A 27,889-nucleotide genomic window follows, 5' to 3' on the forward strand; every position below is an offset into this window, starting at 1 on the left:
GTGACTTTGTCTAAAAGTTTAGTAAACTGCATATTCCCTTTTACCAAGAGAGAAAACTACTAGACCTTTACTCTATAGATATCAAAGAAAGAATACCTAAATTTATGAAATTATTTATAGCACTTCTTTTTGTAGTGGTAATGAATTGAAAACTAGGGGAAGCGACCATCATTTGGGGAACTGATGAACAAATTACGGTATATGTATGTAATAAATAACTCTTCCACTTGCCTAAGTAAAACTAGTCACCACCATGTTTTGTCTGTTAGGGAGTAGTAAGAGGAGAGCTAGAAAGCTCTGATTCATCTGAATAGCTACTTGCCCAGTCTTCAAGTCTCATGTGGTAATGGCTCTTGTTAAGTGGGCAAGTGGTTACCTGCTTGACTGACTTCATCATGTATCTTTTATTTACCTAAGCCTTTAATGTAAATTATGAATTTTAGAGTATAAATTTGAACATTTGTTCCTAAAAGTATTCATTTGATGCATAGTTATTACTTGGCCATCCTTTTTTGACCCAAACTTTTTTATTTTAAGCAATAAAAAGTAAAATAATTTATTACCAGCATGAAAAATTCTGCTGCCTTTTTTTTGGTGTCCTGCTTTGACTTATTTTATTATCTGTTTTGGAAATAAGGTCTTTATCAGAGAAGCTTGCTGCAAAGATTTTTTTCCCCAGTTAATTTTTCCTGGTTAATGTTAGCTTTATTGAATTTATTTATGCAAACCTTTTAATTTTATGTAATCAAAATGATCCAATTTATCTTCTACTATCCTCTCTATTTCTTGTTTGCTCATGTACTTTTCTTCTTTCGGTAGATCATATGGGTATTTTTTCCATGTTTATCTAATTTGCTTATAATGTGACTTTTTATATCTAGGTTATACATCCATTTAGAGCTTATCTTGGTATAAGGTATGAGATAACTCATCTAAATCTAATTTCTTCCATACTGCTATCCAGTTTTCCCAGCAGTTTTTGTCAGATAATGAGTCCTTATCTCAGTAGCTAGAGAGTTTATGAAATACTAAGGTACTAGATACATTTTTTTCTGTATGTCATGTAACTAATTTGTTCCTCTGACCAATCAATCTGCTTTAAATCAGTGCCAAATTATTTTGAGAATTACTACTTTGTAGTAGAGTTTGAGGTTGGGCATCACTAGATCCCACTTCTTTTCATTATTTCCCCTAAGATTCTTGACCTTTTTTTGCCTTTATATAAATTTTATTTTTATTCTAGTTCTGCAAATTAATCTTTGGTAGTTTGATTAGTATGGCATTGAATAAGTAAATTAATTTACATGGTATTTTAATTTTTATGATATTGACTTGTCCTACCCCTGAGCAGTGAATCTTTTTCTAGTTATTTAGTTCTGCATTTTTGTAAACAGTGATTTTTGCAGCAAGTTTCTCTAATAAAGATTTCATTTCCAAGACACATAAAGAACTGATTCAGATTTATAAATTTAAAATTGTTTTTTTTCTTTAATTTTACTTTCAGCTCCAAATTCTTTCCATCTCCTCCCCATTGAGAAAGCCAGAAAAACAAAACCTGTTAGAAATATGTGTAGTTCAACAAAACAAATGTCCACATTAGCCATGTCCAAAAAAATTACCTCTGCCTGTATTCTGAGTCATTCACTTCTCTTTCCAGAGGTGGGTAGCATATTTTATCCTGAATCTTCTTGAAACTATGGTCTTAATTTTGTTGATCAGAATTCCTAGGTCTTTTAAAGCTTTTTGTCTTTATAATACGGTTGCTATTGTAGAAATTGTTCTCTAGATCCTGCTCACTTCATTTTGCATCAATTCATAAAAATATTCCCAAATTTCTCTGAAGCCATCCCTTTCATCATTTCTTACAATACAACCATTTACATACCATAACTTGTTCATACATTTCCAATTGAGAGTCATCCCCTCAGATTCCAATTCTTTGCCACTACAAAAATAGCTGCTAAAAATATTTTTGTATATATTGTGGTCTTTTCCCCCATTCTTTGATCTCTTTTAGATATAGACCTAGTGGCAGTGTTGTTAGGTCAAAGAGTAGGAATTTAGTAGCTGTTTGAGCATATTTCCAAATTGCTTTTTAAACTAGCCATATCAGTTCTCAGCTCTCCAGTGATGCATTGGTGAACCTGTTTTTTTCCTGCAGCTTCTCCCACATTTGCCATTTTCCTTTTTTTTTCCCAACTTTGCTAAACTGATTGGACATGAGATCATATTTCAGTTATTTTAATTTTCATTTCTCAATTTTTAGTAAATTAGAGCATTTACTCTTAGATTTTTTTTCCTGTGAAAACTGTTTATTCATATTCTTAGACCATTTATTACTTGGAGAAGACCCCTTTCCCAATAAAAGAATAAAAAAGGATATGAACAGGCAGTTCTTAAGGGAAGAAACCCAAGCTATCTTTAGCCATATGAAAACATGCTTGAAATCATTACTAATTAGAGAAATGCTAATTAAGAAGTTCTGAGATGCCATCTCACAGATTGGCAAGGATGACCAAAAAATGAAAATAATAAATATTGAAGAATCTTTGGAAAACAGGCACAATGATGAACTGTTAGTGAACCTGTGAATACATACAGTCATTCTAGAAAACGGTTTGGAATTATACACAAAAATCACTGTGCATCAGTGACCCAGCTATATACACTGCCAAACCTGTACTCCAAAAGATCAAAGAAATAGGAAGAGGTCCTATATGCACCAAAACATTTTTAGCAACTCTTTATTTGATGGCAAAAAACTGGAAACAAAAAACTGGCCCATCAAATGAAGAATGACTAGATAAGTTATGAATGTGACAGAGAACTTCTGTGCTGTAAGATTTCAGAGACATGGGGAGAGACTTATAAAAACTGATGCAGAGTGAAATGAGCAAAATCAAAAGAAGAATTTATATAATAACAATAGTGCTATAAAGACAAACAATTTTGAAAGCTATACAAACTGTGATCAGTATGCTGACCATCCGTGATTCCAGAAGAACAAGGATGAAATGTGCTATTCATCTCCTTATAGAGTGGTGGTAAATTTAGGGTACAAGTATGAGACATACTTTTTTTTTTTGATATATATAGTCAATAAGGGAATTTGTTTTGTATGACTACATATCTGTTATAAGGAATTTGTTTTTCCTTTCTCTTTTTTATTAGAGTGAGAGGTGGAAAAGAAGAAAAATATATTTTTGTTAATTAAATTTTTCTCTTAAATTGAGAGGTGGGCAGGGTGCTACAGATGTGTAATGTTTCATGTACTTTTTTTTTTAAGCAATTGGGGTTAAGTAACTTGTTCAAAGTTATTTCTGGGTGTGGTGCTAAGTATCTGAGCCCGGATTCAATCCCAGGTCATCCCGACTCTGGGGCCGATGCTCTTACTGGCTGAGCCACCTGGCCACCCCTAAGCAATTGGGGTTAAGTAACTTGCTCAAGGTTACACAGCCAGGTGTTTCTGGGTGGGTGCTGAGTGCCTGAGCCCAGATTCGATCCCAGGTCATCCTGACTCTGGGGCTGGTGCTCCTACTCACTGTGCTACCTGGCCGCCTCTGTTTCATGTACTTTCAAATGAGGTCACTATATTGTTCATTTTACTTAGTTATATTATTACAAAAGACCTGTGTGTGGGGTAATCTGTAAATATTTGTAATATAAAAATAGAACACATTTATAAAACTTTTTTAAAAAGGAAACTGGATATGAAGAAAGGGATTTACTTTGGCATGAGCAAAATTTTTGTGATATGGGGAAGGATAGACAGGGCAGAAAATTAGGTAAAATTAGCAAAAGCCAAATTTTCGGTACCGCTATATCCCAATTGCTATGGTTCCATATAATTTATTAACTCCTTATTGAGAGTTTGTAATTGAATCTGTTTCAGGCCTTCAAGTTTTATTTTGTTTTTCTCTTAAGAAAATATATTTCAGTTTTATAATGCCTCTTCATTATTAAAATTATTGTTAAATTGTTATTATTAAAAATATAAATCATGGAATTGTAGAACTGATAAAGGAACTTTAGAAACCACTTAGTCCATACATCAGCAAACTATATCCAGAGAAAGAAATGTAGCCTCCTTCCCCCGACCCCCCCCCCCGAGATAAAAATGGTTTTTACATTTTAAATACAATAAAACTTTATACTAAAATGTAGAAAACATTCTTAGCTCGTGGCCATACCAAAAAAAAAAAAAAAGAGGTGGCTATTCTTACCCTTGATTAGTCTTATCCCTTAATAATAAGAAATTTTATTACATATATGACAAATACCAGTCAGCTAAGAAACAGAGCAAATATGGGGTGATTCTCCAGCCACTGCCCCCAAATTTGAACCATTTACATTGGAATAGGGAGGAGAAGAGCAAATAAATTTGAAGCTAAATTCATAAATTTAGAACTAAAGGGCACTCTGATTATCTAAGCCAGAGCCTTACAGAGAAGACTGATATACGGGTTAACTTGTCTAGGGTTACTCAAATAATAATTCAGAGCCAAGGCCTCCAAATACAAATCTAGCATACCCACCATTGTACCATCATAGCTTGTAAGAATGAAAAATCAGACAAACCAGATAGACAACAAATAAATGAAAAATATATTTGTTCTGACATCTTTTTAATTAGTTTAGCATATTCCTTTTTTAAACCAATGTTTGTGCTGTTCTGGTAATCTCTTTATCATTTTGTATATCTTTGGATATTCTTAATATTCTTGCTGTTTATTTTTTATAGTGCCATAGTCTAATGTCACATTTATTTTATGCCATCTTTCTCCAGTAAGTGGATATATAGATTATTTCTCTATTTTTGCTATTATAAAATAGCCACGGGAGCAGCCAGGTGGCACAGTGTGAGTGCGGACCCTGGAGTCAGGAGGACCTGAGTTCGGATCCGGCTTCATACACTTAACACACACACACACACGCAAAAACTAGCCATGTGACCTTGAGCAAGTTACTTAATCCCAATCTCCCTCCAAAAAGCAAAAAATAATAATAATAAAATAAAATAGCCACAAATGTTTGTATGAAGTCAAGACTTTTCTCTCCTTTTTGTAATTTTTTGTTTTTAGGATAAAGCCCTAGTGATGTAATTGATGGGTCATAAGATTAATTTTGTAACTCATTTTACATTTTCTTATTGTTCTCCAAAAAGTTTACACTAGCTTATGTTCCACTGACAATGTAATATAGTGTCTGTTTACCGCAGTACCATGACTATTTAATTTTATCATGTTATGCTATTTTTTCTAATTTAGTGTATACAGAGTCTTTCTTTGACTGTTTTGACTTATATTTCCCTGCTTATTAAGGAATTTGGGTATTTTTCAGATGTGATTATTCCCATTTTATATTTCTTCCTTCAAAAATATCTGGTCTTGTCCTTTCCCCATTTCTCTTGGAGAGTGCTTATTACTTTTATAGGCCCTTGTAGACCTTTCCCTAATAAGTTTGCAGAGAAATATTTTTGAATTACAAAATTAGAAAAAATTTTATTTTAAATACACTCCCAGCTATTATAAAAAATTACTTTATTTTTCTAAAATAAAACCCATTAATTTTGTTTTCAATACTCTTACCTCTTTTCAATTCAGTAAATATTTATTAGGCAGCTACTATTATTAAGCACTGGGCTAAGTTCATATGATAAAAAAAATAATTCAGGTCCCTCCTATTCATTCCTGCCTATTAATTCAGGCACAGTTTTAATGGAAAATTTATCTGTTTATCTAGAATTTATCTATTATTTAATTGAAAATTTAATTGAAGATTTATCTTCTCTATAGTTAAGACATTCCTTCCTCTAATAGTTTTTAAAATTGTTTTCTATTTAGATCATTTAACTCATTACAATTGATAGTAGTGTTTGGCATAAGGTATGACCCTTTAACAGCTTCACTAAGCAACTCTCTAATTTTCTCAGCAGCTTTCACTTCAATAGTAATTCCATATCCCTGTATGTTTTAGACTAGAGTTTAGCAAATAGTTACTTTTTATACACAGGGGAAGCCAGAAATAGAACTCAAATATTATTCCGTTAATTGTTTGTCTTTTTTTCCCTATGTACCAAAAAAGTTTTTGATCTCACCCTTTAATAGTAAATTTCGCTTCTCCAGTTCACTTTCATAGTTCTTGATATGAGTACCCATCTATCTGGTTTTTCTTATGACTTTAACTGTTTCTATGAATTATCCTATTGAGATTTTCATAAAATTTGAGATTTGCATTTGCTAAATCACAAGCAAGGAATATCTCTGTCTTCTCATCTTGACAGAGCCTAGACCCAACCCCAGCTTTCCCAGTTCAATTGTCCATTACTGTTATACCACACTGTCCCCCTTATGAAAGTTTCATTAATCTGGTATTTAATTAGAATATATCTGAGTCAAGTCTACCTCATAAAATTCACTTAGCATATTAGAATCAACTCATAATTATCCATTTATATTTAGAATGGTGGGAGGAGGAAGAGGCTTAATTTTAATTCTTTCACTTTTTAAAGACTCTTTTATATGTACTGATGCTTGTGTTCCTAGAGCCTAGTTTATTTTTGATCCTGTCAGTTGCTTTCCTGACTAGTCTATAATTTAAAGAGACCTAAGTAAAATGTGGACTTAAAAGAAGTAATTACTAGCCTGATTCTAAGGTTACAGCTTGAGAAGTAACAGGATTTAAAAATCTGTCATGAAACCTTGCAATTCTTACTGTTTACTCCATATGTAGTACATCCTTTTAAAGGAAAATAACAGAAAAAAAACATTAAAAGTTTGATAATCTTTCTTATGACCAACTTCTTAGTTGGCATACTCTGTTTATGGCTGCAATTTATCAGTCAGTCATCATCAGCAATCATTTATTTAGTATTCACTATATTCCAAGCACTAGGCTGAGTTCCTGGGATACAAAGAAAAAAGCAAAAATAGGCCCTGCTCTCACAACCTTACATTCTCTAGAGAAGGATCTTTATTGTTCAGACATCATAAATGTATTTTAAAACTGAAGCTCTTTTTATTCTCCTACACTACCTCCAATAAAGCCGATATAATTATGTTCAAGTGTGACTCACAACTTGTATAATAGCAACTATGTTCAGCAAACCAAAAAAATAAGTAACCTAGCTAGTGTTATTTGTGTGCAGTTTTGCATGTGCATGTTTATTTATAAGGATAGAGGGAAAGGAAGGATATAAGCATTTATATAGAGCCTACTATGTGCCAGGCACTGTGCTAAGTGCTTTAAAAATATTATCTCATTTGATCCTCACAGCACCCCTGGGAGGTAGGTGCTATATTATCCGAATTCTACGGTTGAGAAAATTGAGGCAAACAAAACAACTACTACAGTATTTGAGGCTGAATTTGAACTGAGGTCTTCCTGACTTTCCAGCCTTATCCATTGCATCACCAACTGCCCCATGGAGGAAAACACCAATATATAAAGTAATACTTGGTTATTCTGTGCTATGACATTTTGATAACAAGACCCAAAGGAAAAAAATATTGTCACATGGGCTGCCTTGAAGGAAAAGGGCTTACAACACAGTAAGGGTTATTAAACTTTAAATATTTTTTCTTGTTAGACTACCTGCCTCGTTTAGAGTAAAATTTATATTAGTAATAATGAGGATGACTGACATTTACATTGTGCTTTAAGGTTTGAAAAATGTTATTTGAGCCTTGCATCAACCCTATAGACATTTATAGGTATTATCCCTTTTTTACAGATAGAGAAACTGAGGCTTAAGGGGACCAAACGATTTGTCCACATTCGTGAATGTAGCTAAAAGTGTTAGAGGTGGAATTTTAATCTGTGCCCATGTAATGTAATGCCAAGCAAAGGCAACTTCCCAAGGTTCAAAATACCAGCATAGGTGCTCTCCATTTTATTCAGTGACAAATTAAGAACAGAGAGAATCAACATATAGCATAATTCAAAATACAGCATTTACCAAGTGTGATTTAATCAAGTACTACCCCACCCCTGGATATTACATTCATTTAATCAATCAGAAAGTCTCTCTTCTAAATACTACTCCACACATTCATTTAGTCCATCACAAAGCCCCTGTTCTCAAATGGAGATTAGTTTCCAATCATAAGTAAAGTACATTCATTTGTTCAATCACAGAGCACAAAAAGGTCAAAAGTTCCCCACCCTTGGATCACAATTGAGTCTACCCCAGAGTTACAACAAGCTTAAGCACAGCATTTAATACCCAAATGGAGGTCTTTTCTTTATCTTGACCAGAGGCAAGTTCTCAGCAGGCTTTGTTCCTGGGGAGACAAAGCTTACTTAGCAAGGGCACAAGATTTATTGCCAGTGTCTTCATTAATTCATTCTCTGTCTGCAGAACAGTCCTAGGACCCCTGAAAACATTAGCAAAACCCTCTTCCAAGATTTCTGTAAACATGTAACAAGAAAATCCTTCTTCAGGGCCTCTGAACCAACAGCAAGGTTCCAAGAATTCTGCAACAACAGCACTGCCCTTCACCAGTGGACAGAATTCACTCTCTGTCTGCAGAACAGTCTCAGGAGCTCTGAACCAACAGCCAGGTTCCAATCTTCTGCAACAACAGGACTGTCTTTCACCAGTGGATAAATCTGGCAAAACAACATCAAAACAGACAGACAAAGTACCAGCATAACAGCCATGTCTCCTCAGTCCTTGGCAGCTCTGGGTGGCAGCTCTCAAAAGTCCTGGGCAATTCAAAGTGGTCCTCAGCAATCCTCTCCATCTCTTTCTCTCTGCCTCCAAGATGCTGCTTCCCAAAAAGTTTTTCTGCCTCTCTCTTTTCTTGTGTCTCTCTAAATTTACATAACCAGCTCCTCCCAGTTCAGCCCTCTCTTTTCATGTCAATAAGTCCATCCCACTACTCACAAGAAATTAATGTGCTTTACGTTCAGTGTAGAGTGCCGAGTCATAATTCTAATTAATTCTGGCCTAATTTTTAACACAAATCAGGTATTTCAATTAATCAATAATACTTTGGACCCAGAACATCAAAATATTCAATGATGTATAAATCTGATTCATAAGACATTTCTTATTTGAAAATGCAATCTATAAGATTTATCAAGTAAAATGCAATATGTGATGAAATTAAATCAGGGTTGCTGAGTGATTTTTTTTTTTATTAATCCATACCTAGAATACTGTTTCAGAATTGCCCAATAGATGCTAGGTGACAAGTTGTCAGGGGAAAATATGTTAATATTTATGTACTAAGAAGATAGAATTGCCCAAGATACCTCATTTTGTATGTTTAATGATAAAAACTGTTTAAAATGATAAAATGCATGTTTAATGATAAAAGCTGCACATTTATGTTATACTAATAAAGCATATGCATCAGCTTAATTTTTTACAAATATATTCTTTTTCACCCTATTCTAATAAGTTTAGTTAGGTTTTTTCTTTATTGTTTTAAAGATCAAAAGAGCAAAGTTGTTCATTTGAAAAATTCATCTTGGGGCAGCTAGGTGGTGCAGTGAATAGAGCACCGGCCCTGGAGTCAGGAGAACCTGAGTTCAAATGTGGCCTCAGACATTTGACATACATACGTAGCATTGTGACTTTGGGCAAATCACTTAACCCTAATTGCCCTCCAAAAAGCAAAAAAAAAAAAAAAATTCATCATGATTTCTAGATTAAATCTTTTCCTGCTAGTGATATAATATATAGCTAGGTTAGTTATATGACCTACATATTTTCTTTACTTTAGGAAGAGTTTGGCTACAATGCAGATACCCAGAAACTGCTGGCTAAAAATGGAGAAACTCTTCTTGGAGCTATTAATTTTTTTATTGCAAGTGTGAACACTTTGGTGAGCAAAACAATAGAAGATACATTAATGACTGTGAAACAATATGAAAGTGTCAGGTGAGTATATCTTTTTTGTTGTAATGTCCATCTTTTGGACAGTCCTCAAAACTATAATCCACAAATCTTAACTGGTAAAAGTAACTTTAGGGTAATTTACAAATCAAGTAACAGGTATAGAATAACATATTAATTCATGGCATAAGTTAAAAGGTATATATAAGGGTTTTCATTTTTTTCCTTCCCTATCAAGACACTTAGGTATTAGTGGGAAAGGAAGAAAATAAAGAATTCCAGGGCTTGGTCAGTAGAAAATGTTCCTTCTTCCCTAAGAATCTTCAATAGAATTATTTGTCTACAAGTTAACATCAAGTTTTTCATATGCAAATCTAATGATCATCAGAACCATAGCATTGTCTTAGTGTAGGGATGTTTCATCTTCTTCCTATGTTTACAAACCTTTTGTCTAAAGATTACTCTGTCCCTTGGTAGTTTGAGTTTTGAAGCTGTCAGCTGGAAATGTTTGCTTCCTACCTTCCAGGAAAGTTGAAAGAATTAGATTTAATTATGGTTGCAAGTAATTTTGAACTATTTAGATAAAAAAAGTCATACAAAGAACAAAGTGTTACTGCTGGTTTTGTTCTTAACTTAATGGGACAGATTGAAGTTGCTGCTTTGTTCTGTTTATGACCACTAATAGTTTTCAAAATAAACTAAATAACTTCCAGGGACTTTTTCAGGAAACCAATCTTAGCTAAATGTAAGTATAAAATATTAAACATGAATCTTAGCTATTTAAATAATCTAGTTAATTTTGTTTAGTCTTTTGAGTGCCACTGCAAAGTAACTATATCTGATTAGTTCCATGGTAATTTTATGGCTTATAAGGTTTTTTTCCTTTCTTTAAAAAAAAAAATTATTACCTGTTGTTTTCCAGGTATTTCTACTAAAAACAGACCCTCATTGATAACCTTATCTATAGGGAAAAACTATTGGGCATAGTAGACATATTGGAGAAAATTTTCTTTAATAAAAGCCTTACATAGGCCGATTTAGTCCCTAGCTGTAAGATAAAAAAACAAAATGCAACTCCTTACCCTTTCATAGCCCTTTTAGATTGCTTAATTTCCTTAAGACAATAATTTTTCCCCCACATTTGCACCTAAATGCCATTACTGAGAAGAAGAAACACCTGTGGGATAAAAATGAATGTATGTATTTAATGAAATTCCGTAATTATTAAGTTCCAAAGTCATTATCCTCCCCCTCCCTTTCTCTTCTATGTTTTCCCCCCTCTTCTCTCTACCCCACCCCCAAGCCCCATTCCCTTTCCAATCCAAACTTCTTCCTTTTCCTAGATTCATTATTTTTTTCTTATGCCACTATTTTCCTAGACATTTTGACTTTGTAATTTGAATCATCTTTTAATCTCTATCTCTTTCACCCTTTTCCCAAGTTCTTTTGATTCTGCTTTGTAAAATTTCTCACCTATTTATTCTTTCTATTCCCAATTCATTTCTTCACCTGACTCTTTGATTGCAATAGCCTTATAACTGATCTTCTTGTTTCTGGCCTCTTCTCCTTCCTACCAGATTAATATTCTTAAAATACCGGTTCTATGTCCCAGCCCTCCTTGGAATCCTTTAGTGGTTTATTAAGGCTTCCAGGAGCAAATCTAAATTCCTTGGCCTCTAACCCAGTACTGTCCACTAAGCTTGTGTTTATAGTTTTATCTCCTTGTTATTCCTTGACACTATTTTTTCTCCATTCTAATATGTTCCCTATATTGGAATACTGTTTGTGTCTTTGCCACCTAGCTCCTTCAGAATCAGGTGAAGCCTTCCCTCACTGTTACCCTCTAATTGGTCCTTGCCACCACTGAAATCTTTGGCCACTTGTTATCTCTCCCACTCTCTTTGGCACTCAGTTGTGCCCTGCTTTTTCATGTTTTATGGGTTTAAGTCTCTAATTGCATTGTACACTCCTCAAGGGCAAGAACTGTGCTTTATACTTTGGTTGTATCTCCAACCATGTCTTGTACAGGCTCTGCATAAAGACTCTCAATGAATGTTTGCTGCACAAATAAATAAGTACCCGAGGTAAACCTGACCTTCAGAGTTAGCAGTTTAACCTGTAGGTGACTAGAATTCTGAGTGAGCTTAATGGGAATTCTTAATTCCTCTTCAGGCTTTTTTTTTCAGTGCCTTCATTTGGTTGTCATCATTGTTAGTCTTCTCTCTTATTCAGAATATTGGGAAAAGCTGTTAATTTTTTTTTTTTTTTTTTGCTTTTTGGAGGGCAATTGGGGTTAAGTGACTTGCCCAAGGTCACATGGCGTGTGTGTGTGTGTGTGTGTGTGTGTGTGTTAAGTGTCTGAGTCCGGATTTGAACTCAGGTTCTCCTGACTCCAAGGCAGGTGCTCTATTCACTGCGCCACCTAGCCAACCCAAAAGCTGTTAATTCTTGATCCCTGCCCCCAAAGGGTACTTTTATACTAAGTACATTTTAGAAAGTTTATTGTTAGTTAATTGATGAAATTTTCTTCTCTCTATTAATCTTATTCAGAAACAAAGACAAACAGACACAGAAGCTGCAAAACAGGAATTTTGTCTCTGCTGTTATCTTTTAGCTATATGACCACAGGCTAGGTCATCTTTCTGTTCAGCATATAACAGGGAGCCTGAACTTTGAGCTGAGTTAAAGAAGACCCTTAGATTTAAATTATGAGAGATTCATTGACCCTGGAAAAAATGTGGTGCAGATCTCTACCTCAATGTTCATAGCACATAGATTAACTGAAAAGTTTTGAATTAAATGGCATCTCACATGCACTAGGCTAAGTGAGGAAGCAGGTAGCATTTGTGAAGTAGATCATTGTTCCATAAGCCATTTGATTTGTTCTGCTAACTTTTTGTAAATGTGTCCCGTGTTTGCCTCAAGTGAAGTCAGCTTGCCTGTATCCTTAACTTGTCTAGCAGTTTTTTGTCTCCTCTACTGCCTTTTACCTTGTTGAGTGTAATGCATGGTATTGATTTCCTTCACTGCGTTTAATCTAAAATCTTTCCTTCTGTGGTATTTTATGGACTTGTGCAGGAATTCACCAGCCAAAGCACTTCAGCAGATGACTTCAAGTTGAAACGTTGAGGACAGGAGATTCAAAGAGAATCCCCAATTAAAAGCTTCTCTGGTGGAATTTTCTCCTCTGTCAAGTCTAGAAATATGTTGGCTTTTAGGGCAAGGGTCATCTGTTTGATCAGGACAGCAAGTGGCAATTTGGGTTGATGCCCGGGTGGCCTATTAGTTCTGACTATTATGTATTGTGTAAGATTATTTTCTAGCCCTCTGGTGCTTAGTGTAGAGCTAGTCTTAATAAGAGCCCATTCAGCACTTTTTATTGCTCCACGGCAGCTATCAACAAAGGGGCCACTTGTATTAAAGGGTTTTCCTATGTGGACACCTGTCCTCTGGAAATTGGCTTGAGAAGCACCATCTCATTTTAGACAAGCCATCAAATAGCATTAACTTTTCATCATTTTCTGAATGAGCTGAATTCAAATTGGCAACCAAGGAGTAAAAACATTGCTCATCCCTTTACAAGCCAAGAGTGTGCCCTTGTTGCTTCTGAAGAACTTAAGAGGATTTCCAGATTTCAGCCCCCATACATTTGTCCTTGCTTCCCTGTCTCTATAACTTTGCTTATATTACTTAGGTCTTGAATACCCTCCTGTATGCCCTTCCTCCATTATATATTGAAATGTTGCCTGCCCATCAAAGGCTTCCTCCACTGAGACATCTTGATCTCCATTAGCAGTAATAAGCTTCCTTTCCATACCTCCTGTAGCTCTTACTTGATATCTTTTTATCCCTTATCATGGACTATTTTGCATTGTAATCAATCTAATCTTCCCCCAAAGCTTCTCTTGCCCAAGCATATCTCCCCATAGTAGGCAATTTAGTGTTGTGGCATTGAAAAGTTTTCGTTGTTGGTACTGTTTTTAATCTCTAGATGGAATAGTTAAGGTTCTAAGTTCAGCACCATGAATTTAAATATACTAGAATTATTTATCATTCTAGGTAATTCAGAAACATTTGGCCTAGTATTGAATTGAAGTGACAGTCTTAGATGCTTTTTATTTTGTCTTATTTCTTGACATTAATTGATGGCTCTTTGTAGCACAGTTATCTTAAGGCAAGTCTTGCTTTCAGATTATATTGACATTGACATTGTCATTTGTTCTACTTAATAAACTAGTTTGACATAAATACTTGTCCTTTTAATCAGTCTGAAAAGGGAAACAACCCATTCCCAGAGTGGAATGGGAAAGGAGAGCCAAGCATGCAAAGCCACAGAATTTTTTCAGTGTATTATCATTTGTTTAAAGCATTGTGAATTCCCAGCATTGTTAGATAAATTTATTTTGAATTGAGTTCATGTATGTCAAGTCATTGGCAAATATTAAAGTGCTATATGGAGACAGTACAGTAGAAAGAATCCCCTGGCTCTAGGATCAGGAAGCCTGAGTTCGTTCTCCATCTCTCTGCCTACCTCACGTGTGACTTTAGATAAGTCGTATAACTTTATTGAGACTCAGTTTCTTTCCCTCTAAAATAAGGTGGTGAGACTAGAGAATCTCTAAGGGCTTCCAGCTCTAGATCCTGTGATCCTATAGAAATACTACCTTTACACTGTCATTGATCATTTACCGTGATTCCCCAATATTTATATAATTAAAAGTTGAGGATATTCAGTAAGACAGTGTAAAGTCAAACACCTCAGAAGATGCCTTTAGAAGGCATCACTGAAATGCCCAAATAACAAACTTAACCTTTAAATACCAAAACTTTCTATATCTTAACCATTTTAGATAAAACACTTTCCAAGACATATAGCATTCTTCCTAATTTGCAGTAAGGTAATTTAGTTTTTATTGTTTGATTCAGGGTTGTTACTATGAATAAAATGGTGGTATTATGACCTACAAGGGCTACATACAAACATATATATATATATATATATATATATATAATGAATATATTTTCAAAAATTTATTTAATCTTATACTACAGGCTTCAGACACCTATCCTTTGTGAGATTTTGTAAAATTTTCCTTTTTTCTCTCCTTAGTATGGCCATTAGTGTTTTGATCTAGTTAAGGATATTTGGAGAGTTATCCATGTTATAAATATGTGGTTCAGAAAGTGTACGATTTGAAACTCCAACTTTGCCACGTGTTTGATTTTAATCATATCATTAATCACATGTGTAATTGTCAATATAGTTTTTTGTATTGAAGCTACCATAAGTGCAAATCCTTGGTTCATAGAATAAAGACACGAAAATTAGAAAGTTCACCAACCCAAGGATTGTTCTTTAGTTGGTGATAACCAAAAACAAACAAAATAAACAAACAAAAAACACACTAGTCCTGCCAGTGTCAAAGCAGAGACAAAGCAAGAAAATGAAAGAGAACAGAGGAAAGAAAGTGTTCAACCCCAGAAAGTAGTAGATAATGGAAGAAGAGATGGAAATTAGAAGACCTGGCCCTGAAAAGCAGAGCCAGTGACTGAGACCCACAGAAAGAGCCAGGCATTGCTGGGAGAAATTGTAGCCTATTATTTTCTGTTCATAGAATTGTCTTCTGATAAGGATGTCACTTAACACTTTTGACTTTGCCATGACGTTTCCTCAAAATCCAGTAGTGTGAATTCTTGAAGTAGTGAAGGATTCTTCCTTTATATCCTGTTACAAATGTGATGCAAGTGAGATGGAGGAGTGGCTTCAAACTGGCAAGGAGGTTGATGTGATATGTTGTATTACTGATGCAGAAATCATAGTGTTTTTGAATGCTGCCGACCAGCTAAAGGGAACTTAAAACTGTGGAGGACAAGATTTTCTGGAAATGGAGAAAACCACTTGGGAGAAGACTGCTTTGATCTTTGATTCAGTAATTAATTGTGCAGAAATGTAGCTGTGTTTCACTGCCCGAAGGTCATACAGCTGCATATCCTGTCCTTTGCCCCACCTTCATGAGAAGGAGGCAGATAATCAAAATGTAAACTGACACCAGGCATTGTTTTTTTTTTCCAAGAAAGCAAGTTCCACGGTATCTGCTGAGGTCAGTACTCATTCATTTCTATAGCCACTTCTATCTTCATCTATAACTGCAGAATAATACAATAACAAGTGCTCCTGATGAGGCCCTGGATTTATGAAGATAATGTTAAATTATATTCACTATAATCTAATAAAGCAGGGGAGTTTTTAATACCTTTTAGAAATATTTTTATAAAAGCAATTATAATAATCCTTTTTGCTTACCAGACTGTTATATTCCTGAGAAAAGTATAAACCTTTGGATTATGCATAATTCCATTTCAAATAAAAATTGTCTCTGTCATTGATCAATTAAAATTGCCATATACCCAGTTTTGTCCTGGTTAGGCTACAATTTTTCTGTCCTTTCTATATAAAGATATCTGTCATATTAGGGAATATGATTGTTACTGTATTACATGATTTTTCCACACAGCTAGGTAGGAGAGAGGTGATGATAACCTCTATTGTTATTGCTGCCACTGCTCTGGGAAGTCCCAGGTCCACTATTTGACATGTCAGTGGAATCAGAAGTCTTGGGCCAACTCTAGTGGGGTACAGATCACTCCACAGATAAAGAAGAAGCATCTTCCTTTACACATCTTTTCCATTCCTTTTTTTTTTTTTCTAAATTGGCTGCTTTAATTCAGATGAATTCAGCAAGCATTCATTACATTCCTTCTATATGCTAGCAACTGTGGGACTTGTTGAGAATAAAAAGACTAGAGTGACACAGTACCTTCCCCTGGAGTGTGAGAGTAGGTGACCTGCACCCCTAAGTAAATAGCAAATACAGATCATTTCAGGGTGGGAAGGAGCACTGATATCAAAGGGGCTGAATAAGAGCCTTATTCAGGAGGTAGCCTGGAACTCAGTCTTGAACGATTCTCAGGATTCTAAGAGAAGAAAGTTAGAGAGCCTGCCAGGCCTGGGGAACTACATATGAAGAAGCAAGGATATGGGAAATACAATGTCCTACCTATATGGGAAATGGCAAGGAAGCCAGTTTGACTGGAGCATAGGCTGCATGAGGGAGGCTGAAAAAAGGTTGGGGTCAGTTTATCAAGGATTTTAAATGCCAGCATATAATACTGACCTTCCAGAGCAGGAGAATAATATGGTTAGGCCTTAAACTAAAGATGTCAGTTGTAGGGAAGAGTTACACAAAGATTATGGTGATCTATAAAGTACCTTAATGTCATCCTGCCCTCACTTCCCCAGTCTAGATACCATTTGGTGCAGATGATTAGTATAAAAAAAAATCTCTAATGAATCTGGTGAAGTGATCCATTATTTGAATTCTAATTCATACTGCATATATTTGGACTGGCATCAATTATCATATTTTTCATAATCATAACTTCTAGTATATGGGACCTCTTACCAGGATTCGTTACTTTCACTAACCAGAACCTAGCTGTAATTTGTGTCTTTCCATGAAAAATACAAATAATCATGGTCTGAGATTCTGACACATCAAGGTGTCCTTTCTCCTAGAGCTAAATATTATCTTAGTCACTGATGATGTCTAGCTGGTAAGGGACCTGTGAAAGGTCTACAGAAAGTCATAACTTACAGGCATTCCTCAATCCTCTGAAGGCTAATGTATGGATGGATTGGAAGGAATATTTTCCCGTGATATTTATAGAGACGCAGAAGCCTCAAAAAAAATAATCCTGTCCCTACTTCAATTTCTCTGATATTGTTGGTGTTGGTATTTCCTCTGGTGATGCTTGTTGCAGCCCGTTCATACCTCATCCTGTGAAGCTCTTGTCCATGTTCTGTAAGTTCTCCAAGGAGAGGATTCCCCACAGGCCTTCCTCTACGTCTGTCAGCCTTGCAAGGATAACTAACAGTGGAGCACATGGGCTGTCCATCTTTTGTTTTTGCTTCGTGACCAGCCTACCTCCTTTTCCAATTATATATCCCCCTGATGATATCCTTTAGGCCACTTCTCAATTCTTAATTGCTAATAAATAGCAGTGTAGTTTATTCTCACTTGCCTTGTGCCTCTCCATGTCCCATTGGGTGATAGGAAACTTTAGTTCTTCGAGACCATGTTATTTTATGACTCTTGAGCAGACACTGTGGTTGGCCAGTGAAATAGGCCCATAATTGAAAAGAAGAGGAAAAAACGATTATCTTTGGCAAATTAGCTCTTCCCTAAACCAGAAAACTTTGTAACATCATTACTCCTCCAATAGCACCTTCATGACTTCATAACCTTTGTTTATACACTGGCCATTTCTTCTTTCGATAAGAGTTCTCAAACTTAGTCTACTAAACAGTTGAGTAATGTAAAAAAAAAAATGGTGTCTTGTCAGTACAGGAAAGGATTAACATAATAGGTGGATTAGAGCTACTTTTGATGAGATAACTAGGTAGAAACGTCTTTTTTGTTGGATAACCAAATCATTCATCTATATCAGAAGATAACTATAGACATTTTATTTAAAATTTGAATAGTTCAGAAGTCAGGTCATAGTCCTCCTTTTGACAACTTCTGACCTAAACTATTGGCAGATTTATCATCAGAGTCTCTTCTGAAATTTCATCCTCTAGCAGAAATCATTGTCAAAATCACTCCAATCTTTTGCTGATTATGTTGACTGTGCTATTGCCAAGAACATTGCTTTCTCTTCTGTTGAAAAGCTCGTCATCAGAATCCCTCATATCTACCAGTCTCTTCCATGAATGGTCATTTTTATGTGGCTCAGCTGTTTAGTCGTGCCCACTATAATCACTGACTCTGCATTGCTATAATCCAGCAGTGTACAGCAGAAGACAAATGAAGCACCTGCCTCTGTTCTGGAAATTGAGTCTCTTAGATGAGAAATTAGGATTTCAAAAAATCAGTTGAGAATAGAGCGCATTAAAGATGGAGGAAAGCCTGAAATGGATTACCAAATGTGGAACCATTCTGCAAAAGAGATGTCCATTCTCTTCTACCCAGTTTACAACTTAAATCTCTCAACTTCTTCCCTTAGTGCATCATAAAGGTAGACACTTACCTGTGTGTTGTATGCAAGGGAACCATTATCTGGAACTCCAGCAATCAAATAGTATTCCATAACTGAATGGCACATTCATAACTTCTTATTGTTTTAACAACCTAATTTGTTGACTGAACAGTATTCACCCGTGTAAGAATCTATAAGATTCCTACTTATAGGTTTATGTAAGCTTCAGTTGTAGTTGTTTGATCAATTTTCAGTATATTCTACATATTTACCTATATAGCAGTTGTCAGTTTTTGCTTTTTGTGACCTATTTACCATCGATAAAGTGAATATTTTGGAGTTTCAGAAGCATTCTGAAGCAGCAGATGATGTCTTTCTATACCAGGATTGAAATATTGAAATACGATAGATGATCAATATAGACAGGTTTGTGGTGGTACATATGTAAATTTAGAATAGATATAATTTTATCATCCCTAGGTTTCTGTTTTTTATTTCTAATATTGGTTATTTTTTATTAGAAAATCTAGAGTTATACTCATTGTGGAATAGAATACATTTTCAATGTTATTTTTCACAAGTGGAGTTAGAATTGTCTTTTCAGGAGTGCAGATCATTTCTTTAAGCAGTCTTTCACAAGTAATATGTGTTATAAGAAGCTGATAGGGGTTAGGGAGTAAAGCCAGTGATTATGGAACAGAACAAAGGCAAATGGGGATCATGTGATCCATATAGGGATCAGTCTTATGACTTGTCATTATGTTCTGAGGACTAGTTTTCAACTTAAGTGGAATTTGGGAGTTTTGAGTGATTCACAGTCTGGACAGAAGGGATAACATTAGGAAGAAACTGTGTGTGGTTGGTTTTTTTAAATTTTTTTTATTTTTTTTTTCGAAGCATGGATGATCAATGTGACCTGCAATTCACATTAATTCTCACTGCGTTTTAATCAGCATGAACCAAGTGATCCACCGCTAAGAGTTGTCCCAGATTGTTTAGGGAAAGTGGTACAGTGGAGGAAGGACCGACCCTCCAGAGCGTGAACCACTCCCACCAGCCACAGCCAGCCTTCCTCACCAAACCCCTCACAGAAGGGGATGGACTCCACAGGCAACCCACAGACCCTTCAACAGGGTGGAGTAACGTGGGGACGACGCCCACCACAACCCAACAGCAGTGGCAGGGAACTGAGCACAGAACACCTGACCTCAGCTGGCCCAGAGAAGGAGGAGGGGCCACCCGCAAAGCATGCCAGGACAGGCTGACTGAAGAACGGCCTGTCAGGCTCCCCAGTGGCAGTGGGGCAAGCCTCGCCTGCAGAGGAAGAGCCTGGAGGAGAAACTGGGAGAGTGGCAGCTGATTGCCAGGGGCGAGAGCCCTCCAACCCCCACCAGAAAGGAAGTGAAACAAAGCCAGGGGGCGGGGAGGGCAGCGGCAGGCTCGAGGGCAGAGCCCCAGAGGAGCAAGCAAGGAGTTGGACCCCTTTCTCTACCAACCTCAGGACCCAAGGAGGAGGGACTGGGACCCTCATTCCCAAGTGCAGGAGGAGGGAGTCAAGCCCTGCACCGACCCCACCAAGCCTCCACCAGCCCGCCAGCAGCAGGCACGACCTTGTCACCCCACACAGAGAGGTATGAGCTCCTCTCCCAGACCAGATTGCTTTCTCTCGGCCCCACACCAGCCATGCCCACACCGCCCAGAGAACCCCCCACAACCTGCAGGATTGTAACTTTGTTAGGACTTTTAGTTCTGCTAGATAGTCAAGTTTGACCATCTTCTCAGCTTTCAGCCAGGACCCTGGGCCAACCCCAGGGGCTGATCTGAGGACCTCACTAAATCATCCAATCAGTAGTAGTAATGAATTGTGTGTACAACAGGCAGGGACTTAATCAACTCAAGCTTATGACCCGCACTTACTGGGAATTCCTTGTTCATGGGGAATAATTGCAGTCCCCAATCCCCATCATGAATGGGGTTCAACAGGTTACCCGCAGGCGGCATGGGGTAGGCATGCACTGAGCCAAACAGTGTAGCGTGCTACAGCCCTGAACATTTAAAGGCATCACAGACCTGTTATTGCTCAATCTCAGGTGGCTGAACACCACTTGTTCCTCTAAGAAGTTGGGACGCCAACCACTCGGGGGTCGTGTAACTAGTTAGCATGCCATAGTCTTGTTCGTTGTTAGAATTAACCAGACAAATCATTCCACCACCTAAGAACAGCCGTGCACCACCACCCACAGAATCGAGAAAGCTATCAATCTGTCAGTCCTTTCCGCGTCCAGGCCAGGTGAGGTTTCCTGTGTTGAGTGAAATTAAGCCGCAGGCTCCACTCCTGCTAGTGTCCTTCCATCAATTCCTTTAAGTTTCAGCTTTGCAGCCATACTCCCCCCGGAACTCAAAGACTGGTTTCCCGGAAGCTGCCCGGGGGATCATGGTAATAACACCACCAGATCATTAGTCTGCATCGATTATGCTCGGGACTACGAAGGTATCTGATCATCTTCGAACCACCGACTTTTGTTTTTGAGTAATGAAAACATTCTTGGCAAATGCTTTCACTTGGGTCCGTCTTGCGGTCCAAGAATTTCACCTCTAGAGGCATAATACGAATGCCCCCAGTCGTCCCTCTTAATCATGGCCCCAGTTCCGAAAACCAACAAAATAGAACTGGGGTCCTATTCCATTATTCCTAGCTGGGGTATCTAGGTGACTTGGGCCTGCTTTGAACATTCTAATTTTTTCAAAGTAAATGCTTAGGGCCTTGTGGGACACTCAGCTAAGAGCATCGAGGGGGCACAGAGAGGCAGGGGCTGGGACAGGCGGTGTTTCATCTTGTGGCAGACCACCAGCTCAATCCCAAGATCCAACTACAAGCTTTTCAACTGCAGCAACATTAATATACACTATTGGAGCTGGAATTACCGTGGCTGCTGGCAGCAGACTTGCCCTCCAGTGGATCCTCGTTAAAGGATTTAAAGTGTACTCATTCCAATTACAGGGCCTTGAAAGAATCCTGTATTATTCCTTTTAGTCACTACCTCCCCGGGTAATTTGCATGCCTGCTGCCTTCCTTGGATGTGGTAGCCATTTCTCAGGCTCCCTCTCTGGAATCGAACCCTGATTCCCCGTCACCTGTGGCCACCATGGTAGGCACAGCAAGTACCATCGATAGTTGATAGGGCAGACAGGGCAGACGTTGGAATTAGTCATCGCCACCAAGGGGGGGCATGTGATGGGCCTGAGATTAGCTAGAGTCACCAAAGTGGCTGGGGCAACCCCCCTGTTTGGGGGGCTCGGGGGAAACTGCCAGGTTGGTTTTGGTCTGATAAATTCTCACATCCCCAGAGCCCCTACCCATGAGGGGGAAAGGGGCTGGGTCAGTGCTCATTGGCATGTATTAGCTCTAGAGTTACCACAGTTATCTAAGTAGAAGGGAGCAAACAACCAAAGGAATCATAACTGATTTAATGAGCCATTCGGTTTCACTGTACTGGCCATGTGTACTTAGACATGTATGGCTTAATCTTTGAGACAAGCTTATGCTACTGGCAGGATCAACCAGGTAGAGAAGAGGAGGAGAAGCAGAAACCAGCAGTGAAGCGAGGGGGCAAAGAAGAAGCCATTCCCCCTCCCCCTGCCACGAGAGATGGGCCCACCAAAAACCGCCTTCTGGTGTCTGTTCTTCCCCTTTCAGGGGGCTCTCTTCTCTGGCTCTTGAGTGTCTCTTATGGGAGAGAGGCCACAGATGCCACTGCCCGGCTCCCCTCAGTGGGAAAGTCCTCCCACTGAAGCTTTAAGAGCCTGGAGGGGGAGGGTATCAGGGCCATGAAGCAACAACGGGAGGGAACACTGGGGGTGGAGATCCCTAAAGACCACACAGTAACTCCGGGGGCCGCGTGGCCAGTGATACTCCGTAAAGGGTGGAGGGAGTCATGGGGGAGATGGGCATATGATGCACACCTCCCACTTTTAACCCAGAAACAACTCGCTTCTCCCCCACTCCTGCCTCAGAGGGAGGGAAAACAAGAGGGGACTGAGGTCTGCTAGAGAAGCCAGGTGGCTTCCAGGACAGTCAGAACCGAGCAACCCCTGAGCTCTGGCCCTAAGGGAGCTGGGAAAGGCCAGCCCCTGCATCACAAGGGAAAGGACCTAGAGAGAGCAAACAAACCAGACCTCAGCACTGCCAAGGAGGGCACGGGACCCACGAGACCTGCTGCACAGGTGTGGGGGCAAGCAGCCCAGCCGAACCCAAAGGAGGCAAGGGCACGAACGGCAGCGTAGCCAGAGCCAGCAGATGGAAAAAGCCAGCCCTTTACCATCACACGAGGGCACTTGACCGCCTGATGGAGACACACCTTAAGCCACAGGACCAGAGGATCCAGGGAAAGAAGGAACCTCAACACAAACCCAACCCACACAGATATGGCTGGGGAGCAACCCACTGAGAACTTGCAATAACTGCATGAGCACAACCTTGCCAAACGTCGGCAGGTTCCCCCCTTCTCGCTTCCTCGTGTGGCATCACAAAGACAGCACAACCTCCCACACTCAGGAAGGGAGCGGAGTGCCCAGGAGCTGACCGCCCAGCCCATCGACAACGGGCATCTTCAAAGTCTCCCCTGGGCAAGCCCAGCCACGGGGAGGCATCACAGCAAGGCGTGGCACTGAGGCTGGGGAGAAGCCCGGTGACCATATCACTTGATGGGACCCGGCATGCACAAACTCCACCACCAACCCCTTTGGGACCACCACCAAACAGTTGGCCCTAGGAGCAGGGCCCTGTCCGCCTGACTGAGGCAGGAACTGCCACTCTCTCCCACAGCCAGTATGGTACAGAGTCAGGAATGGGCACGAATGACATGCAAAGTCGTCATCACCCACCCGATGGCCCTTCCTCGTGGGACCAGGGTCACCACATCGATCAGAGAAGGTTGTTTGTTTGTTTTTTAACTGTGTTTTTCTGAACCTTTTCAATACACTACTAACTTATATTTAAATAAATAACTACAATCATCCCTTGGTATTTCTGGTTTTCACATTCACAGTCTTTGTTATTTGTGAATTGACCATCAATAATTAAATGGGAATATTTTGAGATTTGTGGCTTACTACAGAAAATCATAGATGATATGTATAGGTAAAGAAAACAATTAATGTCATAAATGTATAAGTACTGTATAATATTCATCCATTTTATTATTTGCTGCCATGAGTATACATATAGAAATTTATTACAAACAGTTAAATTTTGTTAAAAGTTTCAGTGCACTAAAGAATTCTGGGCTATGTGCTCTTGAGATCATCTACTCTTTGTCTCTACTATAGAGACTCAGTCATGTGATTTGCTCCCACAGTGATCCTTCTGTCTTGCGCTTTTTGTAGAAGGAAATCTGTGAAGCAGTAAAGATTCTGCACAGTGTGTAAAATATTAATCTCTCTCGTGTAGAAACTACAATTTCTTTATGGGTGCATCATATGGGTGTTGTATATGTTAAATATGATCGGAATTATTTTTTTCTTGCTTTTTTTGAGGGGGAGGGCAATTGGGGTTAAGTGACTTGCCCAAAGTCACATGGCTAGTGAGTGTGTCAAGTGTCTCGAGGCTGGATTTGAGCTCAGGTCCTCCTGACTCCAGGGCCGGTGCTCTATTGACTGTACCACCTAGCCACCCCCATAATTATTAAAAGTAAAGGTTGAGGGAGATCCTAGAGTTATTCATGGTTTTTCACATTCTCAGGGGTCCTACTCCCCTAACCCCTACAAATGTCAAGAGAAGCTACTTATAAAATTAAAACTTATGTGTAAATATGTCGATAGTCCTAACCTGTTTGATAAACTTGTTTTATTAATGTGTTGTAGTTTGATTCTCATTTCATAATTCTGTTTCCTGCCAGGATTGAATATGATGCATACCGGACTGATTTAGAAGAACTGAATCTTGGACCACGTGATGCAAACACTCTGCCAAAGATTGAGCAGTCACAGCATCTGTTCCAAGCACATAAGGAAAAATATGATAAAATACGCAATGATGTATCTGTCAAATTGAAATTTCTAGAAGAAAATAAGGTAAACTTATACTTTTTTCTCTAAGATACATTGTAGATATTTTCTGTGAACCTTGAATTGAATGTAGTTGATACATTCATGAAAGATTTTTTTTAAAAGAGGCAATAGAAAAAAAGAGACTTAAAAGGCAAAGTAGAAGATTGTTTTTAGCCTTATTATCTGTCTTCTCCCATGACCATCACAATAAGGAATTCTCTTCCTATGCTACTGGTGATAAAAAGTTAACAAAGTAGACACACATTATAACATTTGCCACCTACCCTGCTCCACCACACTTCTCACATTGAACAATTAGCAGATGAAGAGTATGATGTCCTATATGGAGTCTCCAGTATTCAATAGTAAGCTGCTTAGAAATCTTAAAGAAAAAGCACATAGAACATTTTAAGTCCTAAAAATAAATTGTGCTATAAGTTGTAAGGGAGGACAGGTCTGAGAAAAAGGTTGAGGATAATAAGGAAGCCATGGTTTGACTACTCTTAGTTTTACAGTGATATTCTCACAGGAGAAGGCCCTTTGAATCATTTAATCCAAAAGCATTTATGAAACACTGTGCTCAAAACAATCCCATCCCTCATGGAGATGACAGTGTTATAAGGGAAACAGCAGTATACATGTATACAAAGTAAGTACAAGGCAATTTGGAGGGGGCAAGATGGCATTAGGTGTGATGATCATGAAAGGTCTCTTGGAACAGGGAGAATTTGAACTGAGCTTTGAAGAAAATAGGTATTCTTAAAGGTGTACAAAAGCTGGAATATTGTGTGAGAAAGATCAGGAAGGTCAGTTTGGCTAAATCATAGCTTGAAACACTTGGGATTCTCTTTCTACAGTTTGGTTGGTGCAAATTTATATTAAATTAAATATAGGATGTTCAGTTTGGAGGACATGTAGTAATATTTCGCATGTTACCATTTTGTGGTCATGTGAACTTATCTCTATAAAGAATTTGAAAAGGTAGTAATTAATCTAATTTGGTACATAAAAGCTATCTCTTTGAACTATCTCTCTTTTTCTAGTCCTATGCCACTTAATAGAATGAGTACAAAAGTTAGGCAGGTTGAGCCTGCTACTTTTACCTCTTGACCAACTTTCAAAAGTAGAACATTTTGTTGGTCAAATTTCATAAGTTAATCAAATTTCTTCACCAGAAATCTTCAGAGCGGTAGAAATGAATGGCCCTCCATAATGACATTCAGTAGCTACATGTGCTTTTTATATAGCCTGCAGGAGCCTGGCTTTGAACAGTATAAAACCATGCCCCAGTTTCCTCAGAAATGGGCACATAGCATAGCTTCCTATTTCTGGCCACATTACTCACATGATTCCTACTTTGGGGGTTGAGGTTTCTACAGTATTAATGCCAAGCTAAAGAGAATCTTCTGCCCAGATAGCATAAAAACTAGCATTTGTGGCTTTGGAAGGGACTGAGAACATGACCTCTGTTCACCCAAACCCTGTGAACTCTCTGGAGAACACTGCACTTACCACTTTTAAAAGTGAAGAGAGAGGGCTATGATGTATGAATGTATTTCATTAACCCTTTAGTATTATATCAAATTGTAAAGAGCTATACTTCTCTTAATTTCAGTGTCCTTGTTATAGTGTGTTCCTTTTAATCAGCCAACATTTATTTATTCATCTTTAGCATCTCCTATGTGCAAAGCTCTGTTGTATGCATTGTGAGAATCCAAAGAAGTAAGATATGTGGATTTTCCTCCAAATTTACAAACCAATTTTATACAAAGAAATGCTAATGAACAATGTAGTACATCTGATAAATATTAGTGAATGAATAATAGAGCTGACAGGAGCAAAAGAAAGAAAATGTACTATGAACTAAGCTGATTAAAGAATTCATAGAGCACTTAGAGCTTGAATGGAACCTTCAAGGATGGGTAGAATTTGAATTGTGAAACAGCATTCAAAACAAGAAGAGTAACAGCCTGAGTCTGAGAGGAATAGCAAACCAGCCTGTCCAGAGTAAGGAGCTTACATTATGAGGTAGTAGGAAAGGAGGTCCTAAAGATCAGTTGAGGCCAAATTAAGGAGAGAAACAAATGCCAGCCTAAAGAGCTTTGAACTAAAGAGGGGTGAAGTGAAAAGAGTGGCAATTTTGGAAGATTAGTCGAGTGATGATATACAGAGGAAATTGGGAGAAGAGATCGTGCCCCAGGAAACCAAGTGTAAAGTGGTAAAGGTTTGAACCATAAGTAGTGATAGTGACAGAAAGGAGGAAAGACTTGAGAGGCTAAAAAGAAGAAAAGTGACTGATAGGATTGAAAAGTGGGTAGCAGGTAATACAGAGAAAGTGATCAGAACATGAGCCTGAGGACAGAGAATGATGGTGCCAAGGTCAGCACAGCCCAGTGCACAAGACTGCTGGGCCTGGATTCCCAAAAGCTGAGTTCAAGTCCTTCCTTCAGGCTCTGAGAGCTTCTATTGCCTCATCTGCAAAATAGAGATAATAGCACTTAAACTACCTGCTTCATATGGCTGTTTTGAAGAAAGCCCTTTATAGCCTTCAAGCATAACCTAAGTTACATAAATTATAAGTTGTTACTGGCAAAAATCAAGAACTTGGGGCTGATTTTATGTGAAAATGAGTTTAGTTTTAGCCATTTAAAGCATGATATGTAAGAAAGCAGGACATGTCCGCCAGAGGAAGTGGAAGATGCAGCCCAAAGCCAATAGAAAAATGCCCCTTCTTTTTGAATTTCCAAAGAAAGATATTATCAAACTCTGTCACAATAATTAGTCCTTTCTTCAAGAAAAATTATAAAGAAATGTTGGGGGGTTTTCAAAGAATACTTTTTAAAATTATAAAGAGGTATAGTTATTCAGTGTTGTTTTAAGCTGCAACTATAATTAGAATGAAGACTTGGGGTCATTGTTTAGTTTTGTTTGTTTTTTGTAGTCAGACTGAGCAACTTT

General features: G+C 38.0%; 1 protein-coding gene across 9 annotated transcripts in view; it reads left to right on the plus strand.

The window, feature by feature from the left end:
- ARFIP1 (ARF interacting protein 1) overlaps window positions 1–27,889 on the plus strand; it is a 156,127-nt gene that overhangs the window by 94,375 nt on the left and 33,863 nt on the right. For all 9 annotated transcript variants that reach the window (XM_069105561.1, XM_069105552.1, XM_069105553.1 and 6 more), the window contains 2 exons: window positions 9,732–9,889; window positions 24,781–24,955. In XM_069105561.1, the coding sequence (XP_068961662.1) occupies window positions 9,732–9,889; window positions 24,781–24,955 (333 nt within the window). The remainder of the gene's footprint in view (window positions 1–9,731; window positions 9,890–24,780; window positions 24,956–27,889) is intronic.

This window comes from Petaurus breviceps, unplaced genomic scaffold, assembly GCF_028583685.1.
Source record: "Petaurus breviceps papuanus isolate PSGF00001 unplaced genomic scaffold, PetGlider_PUasm1.0 76, whole genome shotgun sequence".
In the NCBI taxonomy this organism is placed as follows: domain Eukaryota; kingdom Metazoa; phylum Chordata; class Mammalia; order Diprotodontia; family Petauridae; genus Petaurus; species Petaurus breviceps.